The sequence below is a fragment of the Elaeis guineensis genome, chromosome 11 (assembly GCF_000442705.2).
Source record: "Elaeis guineensis isolate ETL-2024a chromosome 11, EG11, whole genome shotgun sequence".
Classification (NCBI taxonomy): domain Eukaryota; kingdom Viridiplantae; phylum Streptophyta; class Magnoliopsida; order Arecales; family Arecaceae; genus Elaeis; species Elaeis guineensis.
In genome coordinates, this window is record NC_026003.2 from 20958017 (window position 1) to 20975545 (window position 17529).

Below are 17529 nucleotides of genomic sequence, written 5' to 3' on the forward strand. Positions count from 1 at the left end.
CCGACCGAAAGTCGGGTCTCGCCACCCCGATGAAACCAAAAGTCACCCCGGCAACAGACTCCAAGGCCGGCATGTCCCAGGTATGATTCCTACACTCCTCTCTCCGCTTCTCGTGCACAGATTCTAATGGAGATCGAGTGGGAAGAATACCTGCGACGGCCTCCGCCTCTGAAGGCAAAAGGCCTCGACCGTCGGAAGTACTGCCGATTTCACCGAGGCCACGGCCACAACACCGAGCAGTGCATCCAGCTTAAGGATGAGATCGAAGCTCTCATCCGCCGGGGGTATCTCGGTAAATTTTGAAAGAACCCGCCGACCCAACCAGTTGCCGATCGACGACCCCAGCCGACTGAAGAGGCGGCGACTAATCAGCCGACGGCCGGAGTCATCAACATGATCTCCAAGCGGCTGGGCCCAGGGACGTTTGCGGGAGGGGAGCCGATGAAAAAGCCACGCCCGGACGACGTAATCACTTTTATGGAGGAAGACGTTCGGGGCATCCAAACTCCCCACGACGATGCTGTTGTTGTTTCGGCAACAATAGCGAATTATGATGTAAAAAGAATTTTTGTTGATAATGGAAGTTCGACAAATATTTTGTTTTACTCGACCTTCTCCCGGATGCAACTGTCAACCGACCGACTTAAGAGGGTCTCTATGCCCTTGATCGGCTTTGCCGGGGATGCTGTCACGATGGAAGGAGAAATTACCCTGCCTGTGACGGCCGGCACCGAACCGCGACAAAGCACGGTCCACTTAACTTTTGCAGTCGTTCAAGTGCTTCGGCCTACAACGCCATACTTGGACGACCCGGACTAAATGCCCTCAAGGCAATCATCTCGACGTACCATCTCCTCATTCGGTTTCCGATCAAAAATGGGGTCAGAGAGATGCGTGGGGATCAACAGCTCGCCCAACGATGCTTCCAGATCTCCGCTCAAAATGACGAGTTGAAGGGCTCCCTGACGATTGACAAGCTGGACCAACGGGAGGAAAAAGAGCGGGGATTGCCGGTCGAGCAGCTCGTGGCGATCTCGATAGCGAAAAATCCTGACCGGAAGGTATGGGTCAGGTCTCAATTGCCCGACCCCGAACGACGATGATTGACGGAGCTGCTGACGGCCAATGCCGACATATTTGCTTGGTCGGCAGCCGATATGTCGGGCATCCCCCCAGAGACAATAACCCACCGACTCAACATCGACCCGACGATGAGGCCGGTGAGGCAGAAGAAAAGGTCCTTCGCTCCAGAGAGACAGAGGGCCATCGACGAAGAAGTGGACAAGCTACTCGAAGCGGGCTTCATCCGAGAATCCACGTATCCCGATTGGCTCGCCAATGTTGTCATGGTCAAAAAAGCCAACGGGAAGTGAAGGATCTGCATCGACTATACTGACCTGAACCGAGCCTGCCCAAAAGATAGCTTTCCACTCCCAAAGATCGACCAGCTGGTGGATGCGACGTCCGGATTTCGACTGCTCAGCTTCATGGACGCCTTCGTTGGATACAATCAGATCCGGATGGCGCCTAAAGACGAGGAGCACACTGCCTTCGTGACTCCCAAGGGCCTCTACTGTTATCGGGTGATGCCCTTCGGACTGAAGAACGCCGGCGCCACCTACCAGCGACTTGTCAATAAGGTCTTTAAAGACCAGATCGGGTGCAACATGGAGGTGTACGTGGATGACATGCTGGTGAAAAGTGCGCAGATCCTGGATCATGTTCGGGATCTCGAGGAGACCTTCCGCACCCTACGACGACATCGAATGAAGCTCAATCCGACCAAGTGCGCTTTTGGGGTGACCTCAGGGAAGTTCCTCGGATTCTTCATTTCTCAGAGAGGGATTGAGGCCAACCCTGAGAAAATAAAGGCGATCCTCGACATGCGTCATCCGAACACCAAGAAGGAGGTCCAACAGCTGAACGAAAAAATCGTCGCTCTTAGCCGATTCATTTCTCGATCAGCTGAAAGGTGCCTCCCATTTTTTAAAACTTTGCGCCAGTCAAATGGTTTTTCTTGGTCGGATGAGTGCCAACGGGCCTTCGAAGACCTGAAGAAGTACTTGGCTTCCCCACCGCTGCTCGTAAAGCCGCAGGTCGGGGAGACCTTGTATCTCTACTTGGCCACATCTTCTGAGGCGGTCAGTTCGGTGCTCGTCCGAGAAAATGAGAACCGAACCCATCAGCCTATCTACTATACCAGCAAGGTGCTCCACGGTGCCGAAGCCAGATATTCGGAGACGAAAAAGATGATTTTCACCCTGACCGTCTCCGCACAACGACTCCGTCCATACTTCCAGGCTCATGCCATAGTGGTTCTCACCAACCAGCCCCTGAGGACGATATTGCGCCGACCGGATACATCTGGACGACTGGCAAAGTGGGCGATGAAGCTCAGCGAGTTTGACATTCAGTACCGACCGTGCCCTGTCTTGAAGGCTCAGGTCTTGGCCGACTTCATCGCCGAGTGCCCGACAACCGACCAAGGGTCGGGAGCTGCGGACCCGGGATGAGATGCGGTCTCCGAGCCAGATCCGGTCTCCACCTGGGTACTGCACATCGACGGAGCTTCAAACGCTCAGGGGAGCGGGGCCGGGCTCCTGCTCACAAATTCAGATGGGGTGGTCACCGAGTACGCCCTCCGATTCGACTTCAAGGCCTCCAACAACCAAGCCGAGTACGAAGCACTCCTCGCTGGCTTGAGGATGGCGAGGGAACTGGGCGTCGACGGCCTCCGGGCATTCTCCGACTCTCAGCTGATCGTGGGGCAGGTCAGGGGCGAATTTAAGGTGCGAGATCCGACCATGATCAAATACCTTCAGAAAGTGAAGGACCTCGTGGCACGCCTCAGGTATTTTGAAATTTCCTACATCCCTAGGTTGGAGAACGCCCGTGCCGACGCACTCTCCAGACTGGCGACTTCGGCCTTCGACTCTTTGGGTCGGACGTTCGTGGAGAACCTCGAGCGGCCGAGCATCGACCAGGTCGAAGAAGTACAGCAACTAACGGCCGAACCGAGCTGGATGGACCCGATCGTTCGGTATTTGACCGACGGGATCGGCCCCGAGGATCCCGCGGAGGCCAAGCGGCTTCGATGGTCGGCCTCCCAATATGTGATCATGGATGACCGACTCTACAAGAGATCATTCTCGCTCCCCTTGCTTAGGTGCTTGGGACCGATCGACGCCGACTATGCTCTCCGAGAGGTGCACGAAGGGATCTGCGGGAATCACTTGGGGGGCAAATTTCTGGCCTACAAAGTCCTGCGACAGGGTTACTACTGGCCCACTATGAGGAAGGACGCGACCGAGTTGGTTCGGAGGTGCGAACCTTGTCAGAAGTACGCCAACATTCAACACCAACCGGCCAGCCAAATCGCTCCTATTGTTGCTCCATGGCCCTTCGCTCAGTGGGGGGTCGATATTCTCGGCCCTTTTCCTCCAGCATCAGGTCAAAGAAAGTTTATAGTTGTCACCATCGACTACTTCACCAAGTGGGTGGAGGCCGAACCCTTGGCACAGATCACCGAGCGGAAGATGGAGAACTTTATCCAAAAATTCATCATCTTCAGGTTCGGGTTGCCGCATAATATCATCACCGACAATGGGCGGCAATTCGACAACCAAGACTTCCGAGACTTCTGCGCAAGGTTCCACATCACGCACCGACTGACTTCAGTCGGGCACCCACAGTCCAACGGCGAAGTCAAGGTGACCAACCGGACCTTACTCCACGGACTCAAAACCCGACTGAATGAAGCCAAAGGCCTCTGGGTCGACGAGCTAGGCTCCGTCCTGTGGGCTTACCGAACGACCCCACGCATTCCGACCGGGGAGTCGCCTTTCAGTTTGGCCTACGGGACGGAGGCTATGATCCCACTCGAGGTTGGACTGCCGTCTTCAAGGGTCGAGCGGTATCAAGAGCCGGACAACTCCGATTGTCGGAGGGCCGACCTAGACCTCCTCCTAGAACTGCGAAACGAGGCTCAAATTCGCATGGCTTCGTACCGACAGAAGGTTGCTCGGTATTACAATGCCAAGGTCAGACCAAAGCTCTTCAGGCCTGGCGACTTGGTCCTGAGGAAGGCAGAGGTCTCGAAGCCCCTGGACCAGGGGAAGCTGGCTCCGAACTGGGAAGGGCCCTACAAGGTAGCAGACACTTATGGTCCGAGAGCCTACCGACTGGAGACCCTTGAAGGGAAACCCATCCCCCAAACGTGGAACGCCGACAACCTGAAATTGTACTACCAATGAACTCTGTACTTGACCAGTCAGAATACAAATCCAATTTGAAATCTCAGAGTTTTAACTCTTCGACTAACGATCGGCGCTCGCCAAGGTCAAACCCCGACATGTCGACTTGGACTTGGTATCCGTCTGAAACCGACGACCCTACCGTCGGTGACGCATCTAACTCTTACAAGGACCGATGCATCCATATGGACGGGAGCTACACTCCTTCGATGACACATCGGACTCTTACGAGGACCGATGCATCTATATTGATGGGAGTTGACACTCCTTCTACGATCGAACTTTCGGGCCAGACCATCGGCTAACACGCCGATCGGGCCCCGACCAAAGAAAGGCAAAGTGCCTGCGCGACCAACGTCGCGACTCCTGACCGAGCTACGGTCGGTCGAAGGATATTCGGCTTACCACCGTCTATCGCACAATGCGACCTCAGTCGCATTCATGATTCACCGACCGGGCTACGGTCGGCCAGAAGATATTCGGCTTACCACCGTCTATCGCACAATGCGACCTCAGTCGCATTCATGATTCACCGATCGGGCTACGGTCGGCCGGAAGATATTCGGCTTACCACCGTATATCGCGAGGCGCAGTAAGTATACCCGACACAAGGGTATCGGGGTCCGACTTATCGGTGCTCCCTCGACCGAATGCGCCAGACGACATTCGACTGAACGCGTCAGAGGGGACCCGACTACCGAACCTTTACCATGGTCGGTCGGCTCCCGACTCAACAGACGCGCCCGACTGACGACCTTGACTATCAAAGGCCGATCCAAAGTCGGGACTTACTCTACCTTCGTGGCGGCACCAGTTGCCGAACGTCCTAACCGACCTATATGAGTTAGCGACTTACATTAGTTAGCGACTTACGAAGACATTCAACAATACACAAGAAGAAGACCGAGCAGAAGAAAAAGTAAATGAAGTTTTCATTCAAAGTCAAAAGGAAGTTTACAAAGTCGGGTCGAAGCCCGATTACAAGTGCTCTAAAGAAGGAAAAGACAAAAGAAACTAAAGTCGGCAAGGCCGCGATCATCCCTCTGAGTCGATCTCCTCGACCGACGGAAGATCGGGGATAACTGGTGTATCGACCACGATCGGCGCTGGGTCGACGGCCGAAGCAGGACCGTCGGTCGACGGGGGACTGGCAGTCGGCGCCACTTGCTCCGGGACGGCTTCCTCCGCCACGACGATGCCTCCCGATGGCTGGTCGGCCATCTCCTCGGTGGCTTGCTCCTCGGCCCCCGACGGGACGATACCGCTAAGGTCCAGCTCCGGGTACAAGGCATGGACCGCATCCCAACCGTCCTCGTACCCCACCCGGTACGATGCGAAGCCGGACTCCAGCATCTCCTCCCGGTATTGATCGGTGGCACGGAAGTCCTCCTTCGCCGACCTTGCTTCCTCCTCCGCCCGGCCAAGCGAGTCCTTTGCCGACTCTGCATCTGCCTTCGCTATGTCAGCGTCAGCCTGGGCGATCGATAGATCCTCCTCGGCTTTGGCGAGCTTCTCCAGGCTGACCCGAAGCTGCTCGCGCTCACCTTCAAGTTCGACGGCAACGCCACCCCACTCCGCCGCAGACGATGCATGGTCCGGCCCTTGCGTTTGGCTTCTTTTTTGGCCGACCTTAGCTCGGACCCGAGTCGGGAGACTTCGTCCACCAACTTGACCTCCCGGTCAGCCGACTGCTTCAAGTGGTTGACCAGCATTGCCCGGTCGGCTTCGGCCACCGCCGACCTTTCCTTCAAGCCGCTCGGACGTTCCCGAACCTCTGGTATCCGGCTTCAAGCTCCGACATGGTGTAGATCAGCTACCGACGCAAGTGTTTCGTCAGGAAAACAAAGTGACGAAAATTCTAAGGAAAAAGGAGGCGAAACAAGACTTACCTCGATCATGGTCGGGTAGAACGAGGACAACATCTCGATCACTTGCCGAGACCTCAACGCCTCCACATCGGCCGGGAGGAGGATTCCCTGGCACAGCCTCCTCGCCAGGTTGTGGTCGGCCAACGCCGATGCACCTTCGGGGAACTGTGCGCTGGGCGGCACAGTGCGACTCCCCGACCTTGTTTCGTTCGTGGGGTCCATCGGGGCCTTCCCCCGATCGGCCGCCCCGACCGACGGAACCGGTAGCGAGGGGATGCTCGAGGTTGAACCGGCACCCCCCGTTGCGGCCACAGACACCGCCGGATGATGTTCGGTTTCCCGAACGTCATCCGGCTCCACCACCGCCGATGAGGCCGTCGATGTTCCTTCGACCGCTTCTTCCACCAGCCTCTCCTCCGCATGCGCTGTCGGAGCCGCGAGCGCTATCACTGGCTCTGATTGGTCGGTGGCCGATGCTTCGACGGTCGGCGCCGCTGGAGTAGGCTTCTTCGGAGGACGCGAAGGTCCTGCCCCCGATGCTGGCCTCTTCCTTGTTGCAAACTGTCGGATCTCGGCATCGGTTGGCTGCATCCTTGGAGGTGTCCCTGCGATACCGACAGATATGTTAATCGAAGAGCCGGACCAAGGGCCGAATGAAAAGAAGACCGGGGGATCGGGCGATACCTAGTCGGGGGACCAAGCTCAGGCCGGCGTCATAGAGAGCTTGTTCGGTAACAAGCTCCCTCTGCTTCGGGACCGACATATCTTTAAGTCGGTGGAAGTCCTCCCGATCGTCTGCCTTCACCCGGCTGTTGTCATTTGCTTCGGTTCAGGGCACGCCCCAGTGGGAAGGGAAGCCCCAAGAGGATGGAGATGAGACGAAGAAAAACTGGTTCTTCCACCCATGGATGGACGATGGAAGACCAGTGATGAAGGAAAGACCCTTCCGGGGGTTGAAGAGCCACCACCCTCGGGCCTTAGGGTGGGGTCGGAGCACAAAGAATGCCCGGAAGAGCGAGATACGAGGGTTGGTCGGCAAAAGCTGACACAACAGCGTGAAGCTGATTATCAGTCGGACAGAGTTCGACGCCAATTGCGCCGGACAAAGTCCGTAATAATTCAGCAGATTCTGGACGAACTCCGAAATCGGGAGCCGAAGACCCGCGCGAAGATCTTCGACATACAGCGCCAGTTGGCCCGGCGGAGGGTTGTTAACCCGACCGCCGGCCCCTGGGGCGGAGAGTTGAAACTGCTCCGGGATGCGATACTGCTCCCGAAGCCGATCAACGTTCGGCCCCGAAAGCGAGGAAACCTCAACTTCCGGAGTCGACCGGGAGTCGTCGGTCGGATTTCCCGACCGAGCTCCCCGAGTCGGATTTCCGGCCATCACACCAGAACCGAACAAGAAGAGGAAGAAGCGAAGAAGAAGAAGAAGCAAAGAGGAAGAAGAAGAAGAGGAAGGGAAGACCACGAACCGGCAATGAACCCTTTTGGAAGCAGGAGGGAAGACGACTGCCGGCGACGACTGAGAAATCGCCCGGACAGAGTTTCTGCAGCAAAACGTCAACAATGAGGTCCTGGGTCCGGATGGTCCTATATATATAGGGCCATCCGACGGCCGAGATGCCTCCGCACCGACCGAAGCCTCACGGATGTGCGACACGTGGCGGCTTCCGGGCCCTCCTTTCAGCCTGATGATTCGGCACGCCCATCCCGGGACGGCCGCACCGCCCTCATTAAATGCGAGGGGCGCCGGCCCAACCACCTCCGACACGTGGCAAACGGGGCCGCGGTTCCGAATTAAAGCGCCGCGGCGATTCGCGTTCCCGATGGGATGCCTGACAGTGCACCGCGACGGTCTGCGTTCCCCAGAAGGCACCGGATATCCGGTCGTCTGACGCCGAAACGTCCGGCACCCGACCTCCTGACGCAGACGGGACGTCTGACGACGACAAGATGGGACGTCTGACACCTGACGCCGACGTGACATCTGACACCGACTAGACGTCTGACACCAGCGAATCGCTCGGCATGCATGAGACGCCTGACATCGTATCAACCCGCGGTACGGTCGAAATTTGGCATACGACGAATCCACTCCTTTTCGCCCGGGGTTGCTGCCCAAATAAAGGCATCGGCCAGCTCACCGTCTGACTCAGGAGTGGAGGGGGGCAACTGTTGGGGAATACCCACCGACCGTCCGACCGATGGCCGGAGGGACCGACCGACCGACTGACGGCCGGAGGGACCGACCGACCGACCGACAGGCGGAGGGACCGACCGACCGACTGACGGCCGGAGGGACCGACCGATCGACTGACGACCGGAGGGACCGACCGATCGACCGACTGACGGCCGGAGGGACCGACCGACAGACGCCATCACCGGCCAATTAACGGCCCCCAACCGACTGAGGATGTGTCGGTCGGGCATACTTTTCCCGACCGATTGGACCTGGAAGCCCGATGGCCGACTCACGTAAGACTCGCCGACCAACGGAGGGGTCCGACGTCGCTCAGCTGGCCACCAACCTAGGGTCGGTCGACTCCTCCGATCGCCGTACAGCCGCCAGAGCTTGTCAGTTCTGACAGCAACATGCGGCACTGCCACCTAGGGGCATTGTCCCGCCTAGGGCATTGTCAACCCTAGTGATTTGACAGCCCCACGGCGATATGACACATTTACGGTGACTCTGACAGTCTACAGTGAGTTGACAATTCCTCAATTGTCCGCGCCATTAATGACGGCGCCATACCGTGCTCCACTATATAAATCGGGGAAGGCAACAGTGCAGGGGATCTCCACTTCTCGACTTCGAAACCACAGGCTCGCTCCTCTCTCTCTCTCGATTGAGCTCTCTGTCTTCATTTCACTGTTGCCCAGTCACCTCTCTGACTTGACCGTCGGAGGGTCCCCGCCGGAGCCGCCTCCGGTCAGTGTGGACTTCCCTTTTTGCAGGCACTCGTTCTCCGACGATCAGATGACGAGGCGATTGGCCGCAACAAAGTAGTAATCTGGATGGCCACCTCTCTCTAAGGCAATCCAGATTACCTCTTGAGAGTTAATCTAGATTGCCAAGGTAATCTGGATTGCCATCCAAAAATCATACCAAACATAGTAATCTGTTGGGTCCATGTTAAATTACCAGCAATCTAGATAAATTGCCAGCTACCAAACGCAACCTAAGACTATGGCTATGGTCACAATTACTCCGGTATAAAGGCCAAAAACTAAATTTGGCTTTATGTTACATAGGTTTAAATAAATCATGGATAACCAATGATCAATTTGGTTGGCTAGGCCCAAATAATATATTGTCAATGATCAGTCCTCCCAATTAGTATGAAATGAAACATCATTGGCAACAGCTTAACTAGCGAGGCCCAAATCCATGATTGGACCATGAAACCATCCATTAAAGTTAACTAATGATGTTTCAAAATACCAAACCATCCTCATGTAACAATTTTTAATTCAAAAATCTATCATTTGCTTATCAAAATCTCATGAACTTCAAAAATACATTTCCAACACATTAAATGAATTTATGACTTTGCTTACTGTATTTATGCTCTATCCGTCTTATATAAAAACATCCTATTTACACAAACAATATAAGGCTTCTTGCTTAGTTTCATATCTATTTTTCAAGAAATGACTGGGTTCCAAGAGTATATCACCATTTAGATGTTAACCATATAAAAAAATATTCCACGTACAAATATTTAACTCCATCATGTACATTTGAAAAATGGTAATATAAAAGACTAGGCATGTACGTATTTTCCCAACATTGTTTCAAAAGCAATCATATAAAATGGGTAATGATTCAATAAAATACATATGGTTCCAAATGCCAATTTTCTATCAATAACATATAAAATTTAATTTTAAAACTTTCTAGAAGTGATAGGATACTCACAAAGTTAGGAGGGAAGTCATGTAGGTCCAACGAGATAAAAGAAAACACTCTATTACAACACACAATAATCATATAAGGCCATAAGACAGCCCAAAAGCATGCACCTAGACCCAGTCTTAACATGGACTCTCCCCACCAATAAATAACAATTAACTTTCGCGTAAGGGTATGTACCTCAAAAATTATGTCCCATCTCAGCTTTCCGCATCGGGTAGTTAGACGTCATCCAGAATTGAGTTTGTAGACGCGAAGTTGTGGGACAATACTTCGACGGCCTTGCAGACAATGTTTGCCAGTCCCGAAGGAGCAGTGAACCGTAGAAATTAGTAAGCCTTTTTCTTAAATATATAGTACGATAATAGCAAAAAGCAATAAACAGTTAGAAATCGGTAGGCCAAAGAAGATGTAGAGGAGGAGGTTGGGGTTTTGCCGAGATAACGGAGATCTCGTCGTCGTCTTTTATCAGGAAAAAAAAAGAACAGATAGAAATCAATTGAGGCCACATTTACTGGTGCTTCATGAGAGCTTAAGGAAGATTGGAATATGGAAAGCTAGGCCAAATAGTATAGGGAAAATCATATTCTGTTTTGTTATAAAAATTTTTAAAATAAATTGAAATTTAAAATGAGCTATTAATTTTTAAATGAGAATCAGTTATAATAACGAAGGATGGGGATCAAATATAGATAGAGTCCTCGATACCAATATCCATTCTGTAATTAAAAATCTTATATCCATGCCTACACCGCATCTATTTCGGATCGAATCGGATCAAGTTGAATAGATAAAAAAAATTGGATCGGATTATATATATATATAAGTATTATAAAATAATTATAATTTTGAAAAAAAAAATATAAACTAAAATTATATTGGATCATATTTCAAGATCGGATATACCATTATGTGTACTTGATCTGTACTCATCTCAAATAATTTTTGTAGAACTCATATCTACCCCAAATTTTAATCAAATCAGATAAATCCATTCCCATTCAGATCGGATCGAGTTGCACATCCGACGAATCAGCTAAAATTATAATCCCTAATTATAATATACTTTATACCATAATGTTAATATTTCAAACAATAAAAATAATGTTATATAAATTATATATCACATATGATAGTAAAATAGAGTTATAGCATATTTACACTATCAATATTAATGTTTAATATAATATTAAAGAGTAATATTTTATATTAAATAAAAATATTTTATTTAATATCCATCTTAAATGATAATATTATAATATTATTTTACTATAAGATTATTATGAAAATATAAAAATTAAGACTAATATTAAATATTATATTATAACCTAACATTATTATTATAATACTACATAATCCTAATAATATGATGACATTAATTTTGGTGTCTTATAGTAAATATTGATATTAAAATAAATATAATAACATTCCAAAATTATTTTCACATTATAATAAAATTATTAATAATTATGATAGCATATCAAGATATATTTAAACATCATAAATTGAATATAAAATAATATTTTCATGAGTATATTTATTATAGTAATAAAATAAAAAAAATAATCATACTTGTAATATTCCATATAATATGTTAGTAATACTTCACGTGATAGTTAGTCATCATATATATATATATATATATATATATATATATATATATATATATATATATATATATATATATATATATTATATATATAATATAATATAATGTAATATAATATATAATAGAAACTAATTTCAGATGTACAATTTAAAAGAGTGACATGGGTGCGAGTGATTGGCATAAGCTGAACGTTGAATAGCCTTAGCCCACAAGTCCAGCATAGAATAGTTTCATGTGGAATAACATACTCCACGTCTATAAACATGTGAAATTCTTTGTGCACCACCTCCGCCAACCGAAGCATGATACAACGTCAAACATCTCGCAGCAAACTTCAGTACCAAATTGAAGTGCCATGTGATAATAGCTATTCATACAGTATGAAAGAAACTAATCCATCACATACGATGAAACAATGAAAAATGTTGAGCAAGAAAGGAAACTAACTTGTATAAATCAAAATAAATCATACATCTCAAAATACTATGATTAGATTCTCCCAGGTTTACAGGTTTAACAGGACTGCAGCAATACCGGACCTACCCATGTATTAAGCATATCACTAAGTGCCACCTGTACTTCACTCGACCCATGTTCACAACTTATCAGAGATGCAATAAGGGGGAAGAATTGAGCCAGGTTCTTCTCAAAAGAGGAATCCCCTAGTGCACATATAGCATGCAGGGTAGCCACAACAAGGGGTGCCCGAGCTGCAAGTTCTCTTCGTTTTGCAGAACCAACTGGGACAAGCCAATGAGCTCTTGGGTGGGAACCAGTTGAAACCTCGACAAGCTGCCCGGATTTTGAAGTGTCAAGATACACCTGCAGGACCTCTCTGCACAGGTCAACAAGGTGTGCCTCCACTTCTACTTCCCCGTCAACAGGTCTGTCGAGTGCAATATTTTGTAGCAGAGTAAGGCATATCTGGTAGGACTCATTCTCAAGACGTAGCAACGGAGGGTCCTGCATTTGGGTCATAGAACCCAACTCCTGAAGCTTGGACCTGAGGTCATTATCACTGTTTATCTTGTGAGCATGAGATGCCACAGCATGCAAAGCCTCAAAAAGTACAACAGTGTTCTTCTCTGACAGTCGAGCCCTGAACATGCTATATATCTCCATCACGGCCTGCAAAAGAATTTGATTGTCATGTACGGCATCCATTTCATTTCTGTTAATTCCCAAATCTAGATAAATATCCAGAACTAGCGTTCCCTCAGTGTAGAACAAAAAGCAAAATGGTAATTGGATGCTAAATTATCATCACCAAAAACTGGGCTGTATAATAATTAGCACAGAAGATACATATGAGGTGATGCCAGCATAACCAGACAGACCTCCGGTAAATGAATAAGATTACCCATGAGAGAGGAGGCAGTTTCATCAAAAGTTATGATTCACATAAATGAGAAGAAACTGCAATGATGCATAAAAGAGATGTGGTTCATTGGACTGTTTATCAAGAAATTTTCATCGATTGCATGCTCCTGCATGATTATAACATGACAGAGGACAGTTGGGATAAAAGTTGGGATACATTAAGATCTTAATGATTTTTTGCCTTTATTCTTGTTTTCAGCTTTTCCCTTGTCCGCCAGTTCACTGCTCAAGTTAACCCATCATATTAGACATATCTAGCAAGAGAGACCCAAGGAGAATGCAATTATCAAAATCGTGTGATGTATTTGTAAAACCCTCTCTATAACCCCTTTAATATTAGTATCATACTATCATAGCCTTGTGGCTCGCTTCATACAGTGCATCAAGGCATAATATGTTAAATAAAAGTATATATATGATAAGGGAAAAAAATCTTGGCCTTCTCTAGGCATAAAATACCCTTCATATTGTGTTCTCAGGACCGGTCAAAGGTAACCATACCAAACTCTTCATAATTTTTATATATTATGGTGAGCATAAGAGAGATTTTGTTGGTGAAAAGATTGGAAACAGTCCCATCAAATTCTAGAGCAAATGACATGTAACTCTTATGGCTCCCACTGCTAGAAAAAATGCAGGATAGTTGCACAATATGCAATTATCAGATGCAGTCAACTTTAAGATAAGGGAGGCAAAACTTAAACAAGATTTCCTCCAGTTCATTGAGATTAAACATCTCACATATGTTTGACTGAGTCAGCATTCAACAGACAGCAACAACCCCTATGTGGCATTCTCATCTACTGAACACGGAAAGCAGATGACCACATAGATTGCAAATTCTGAAACGATGCTCAAAGCCTTTCAACCAGCCTAATAAGCAATGATTTATTATCTGGTCTTCTGGCAATTAAATTACTTCCTTCCAGATTTAGAGTTGATCCAGCAGAAAAGTTTTCCTTGGACGAAAATCTAACTCATGAAGCGAATAAAGCTGGCATCCAATAACTGCAATAAATAGCAGCACAACAACATAAAAAATAGACTAATAATATACCCTCATATTTGGGTTTCAACAATATATAGCAACTGATTTTCTTCTAGATGCTTGACCTCTTGTTCTTGTAGAGACTAAAAACATGGCATTTCCACAAGATGCTTAGGAACAGAATCACCACTCGTCCTAAAAACATGTCTTTGCCAAATTTATTAGAACTTAAAGGCACCAGATTTTTTATTGCAAAGTTGCATACAAGTAACATCTAGATGCAGCATAAGGTCATTGTCAACTTGAACTTAGAAACCAGCAAAGTATGTAAAATTTCAGGTATACCTCATGCATAAGCTGAGAATTTAATTCTACAGGTGAAGTTACCAATCTATATAATATTTTTGTCAGATGATTTACCACACCACCTCAAAAATTCTGCTGACTAAAGCAATAAACAATATGAGCAAGTTATCTCGCCTCCAAGAAACAGTATGATGCTTCTAAGACACACAAACATTACTTTGGGAGCACCACAAAAATCTGCCTTAAACAGTTTTTAACAAAACACTTCAATAATAGTGGGAAAAAACTATCAAGGTTCAAAATATCAATATACTGGGGCACACTAACCAGGGGAACATACAGTGTGTATTGGGTATCAAGGATTGTGCTGAAGAAAGGTATTCATGGATGTGCAAAGATAGAGCCATTACACCCTCTGTACGCCTTTTTGGATTATTCTGAAATTGACATAATATTTGGGCATAGGTTTCAGGATTTGCCCCAAAACCTCAAAATTTATTGACTTGATCCTGGATTCATGCTCTAATTAATGAAACCAACAGTCAAACAACAATTAGTCCTCATTTGGGGAAAAAAAAACCATGATTTTTTCAATTAAACATAAAATTCCACTTGAATTTTTTGTAGAAATAAGGAATAAGAAAGAGAGGGAGAAGATTTACCCAACTAGAATGAACTTGTAGCCCCAAAAATCAAAAAAGAAACTTCGATCCTATACGCGAATCTCCTAGGCACTCTTTCCTTCTCCCTCACTTCATTTCCAACTCCAAACGATGGACAACAATTTGGGAAGAGGTTGTTTAGTCATCATGAGCCTTGGTACCACTTGGTTCAAGGCTAGATCTGGCTCAATTCCAGGCAAGTAGATCTCAATCCACTCTAAACTGCTTGACGTTGGGGTCAGTTTGAGCAATTTTGGTGTGGCTTAGGTGGTATTTGGCAATCGACGCCCCATTGTACCATCAAGGCATTAACCTAATACATATAAATGCATACATATCGTGTCAACAAATTTTTCAGACCTTGGTACGATTGGAGGCCAATTGTGGGATGTGGCTACACTTAAACAGATTACAAGCTAGGTACTTAAAATAAGATTGACTTCTGCCAACAAACCAATAGACCCTAAAATAAGGAATGGTCAACAATGTATATCAAGCTTAACACCACCCCTCATGTGCAGCCTGAATCACGCATTTGGAGGGACCACAATGACTGAAAATGAGCCAAGATAACAAATGCAATGACTGTAATGAGTCAACATAACAACCGTGTTAAATTAAATACATAATTAGGATAGGAGGGATTCAAACTTGTGACCTCCAACAAATGAGCTCTGGTACCATGTTAATTAACGAATTGACCCAAAAGCTTAAGCTGACAAGGAATGAATCAACAATATATATCAAGCTTAACAATTTCCCTCCAGATTAGTGGAAGCTTTAGTTTAGTTATAACTTTTTCCCCTTCTAAGAACATAAGGGCCAGTTCTTTGATGGGTAAATATCATGGAAAGTTAATCAACTTTTCCATTGACCAACTTATCTATGTTCTCATACTTCTCTAGATAGATAAATTACTTTTCCATAGATAGCATTTATCCATGAAATGGAGGAAAAGTCATACCCACCTAAGAAATCAGAAAAATAACATTTTTATTTCATTCCTCATATACCCTTAATCTTATAATAATAATATAATAATATATAATACTATCCTATGTATAATATAATATTATATTATTATCGGACAATACTATTTCATTATTTTAGTGTACTATATTATTATAATAATATAATATTTTAGTATAATATCTTATTTTATTATTAGAATATAAAATTAATATCTTATATTATTTTAATATATATTAATATTACATACTATATTATAATATATTTTACTTTATTATATATTATAATTTATTATATTATAGTATATATAACAATCTATATTTATGAATATATATTATATAATATTATATATTATAATATACAAAATATAATATATTATAATATAAAATTTTAAACTATATTATTATATATAATAAAGGGTATTAAGGGAAATGTGGATAGATCTTAGCAACTTATCTAAGAAATTAGTAATGCAAAAAAACATGGGTAATAACTTTCCAAACCATTTTTCTATGCATAAAAGAATATGAATAAATTATTTTTCTAAATATTGCTTGAAGAATATTTACCTAGAAACATATAAATTTCTGGATAAGTTTTTTCACCCTCAAAAGAACGGCCCTAAAATACATCATATTTTTACAATGTTTAAAGGGTAAAGTGATGAAGAGGCATGCGATTTCATGATGGCAATAAACAAAGATATATTCCAAACATAGGAAAGAAAAAGGTATAAAGAAAGTCTCCTAGTCAAGGATCATGCTGACTATCTTGAAACCTCTTCATCTGGGAGAACTATCATTCAACTACACAAATCATCTTACTAATTGATCTATTCTACTTAGTCAAATGTATCGCATTCTGCTTGATCATACATCAGTAGTTCCACCATGCACACTTTTCCAAAGGTCAATTAATTTCAGACTCCAAATAATAAGCAGGATCATTTCCCCAAGCATTTTGTAGAGTTGGATATGTCATGGACGATGCTTGGAAAATGGAGATGGCACTAGAAGATCGGTTATATAACTGAGAATACCTAAAACAAATTCACTAGATGATTTGGATACAATAAAGCCATCAAATTATGGCCAAGCAAAGCATATGTTGTCTTAATTGGTGACAATAATGATGTCAAGATTACAATGATCTAAGTGCCAAGACATCTTCTAGAAGCACCATGGAGCTTCAATAAAATGCAAGGTCTTAGCTCATTTAAGAGCATCCAAAACCACTCTATCAAAGATACAGTTACACTGGAGTTGAAATCATTTCAGCAACTCTCATGTCAATGGATCCATATAATGATGGGATATAGCAGAACATTCCACAATGAGACAACATCATTAAAAAAAAAACCTACTTATTATTAAACTAACAAGGAAAATTTCCAATCCAATCTTAGTCAACACATGAAGAGTCATCATACGGTAAAAGCAAATGATAGTGCACCAAAAACTTCTTGAAAAAAAAATGATCAAAGGATTCATGTGGTAGATAATAAAAAGAATATTCACAATTGAAGATATCGTAAACATGCGTTCACCAAAAAAATGAACTATCAATTAACAATGTTAT

The 17529-nt window shown here is 45.5% G+C and overlaps 1 protein-coding gene across 1 annotated transcript in view; it reads right to left on the reverse strand.

Annotated features, from left to right (window-relative positions):
• Window positions 1-12071: 12071 nt before the first annotated feature.
• Window positions 12072-17529, reverse strand: part of LOC105034722 (brefeldin A-inhibited guanine nucleotide-exchange protein 2) — a 28998-nt gene continuing 23540 nt past the window's right edge. The window contains exon 11 of the mRNA XM_010909978.4: window positions 12072-12774. Coding sequence (XP_010908280.1) covers window positions 12160-12774 — 615 coding nt within the window. The 3' untranslated portion in view covers window positions 12072-12159. The remainder of the gene's footprint in view (window positions 12775-17529) is intronic.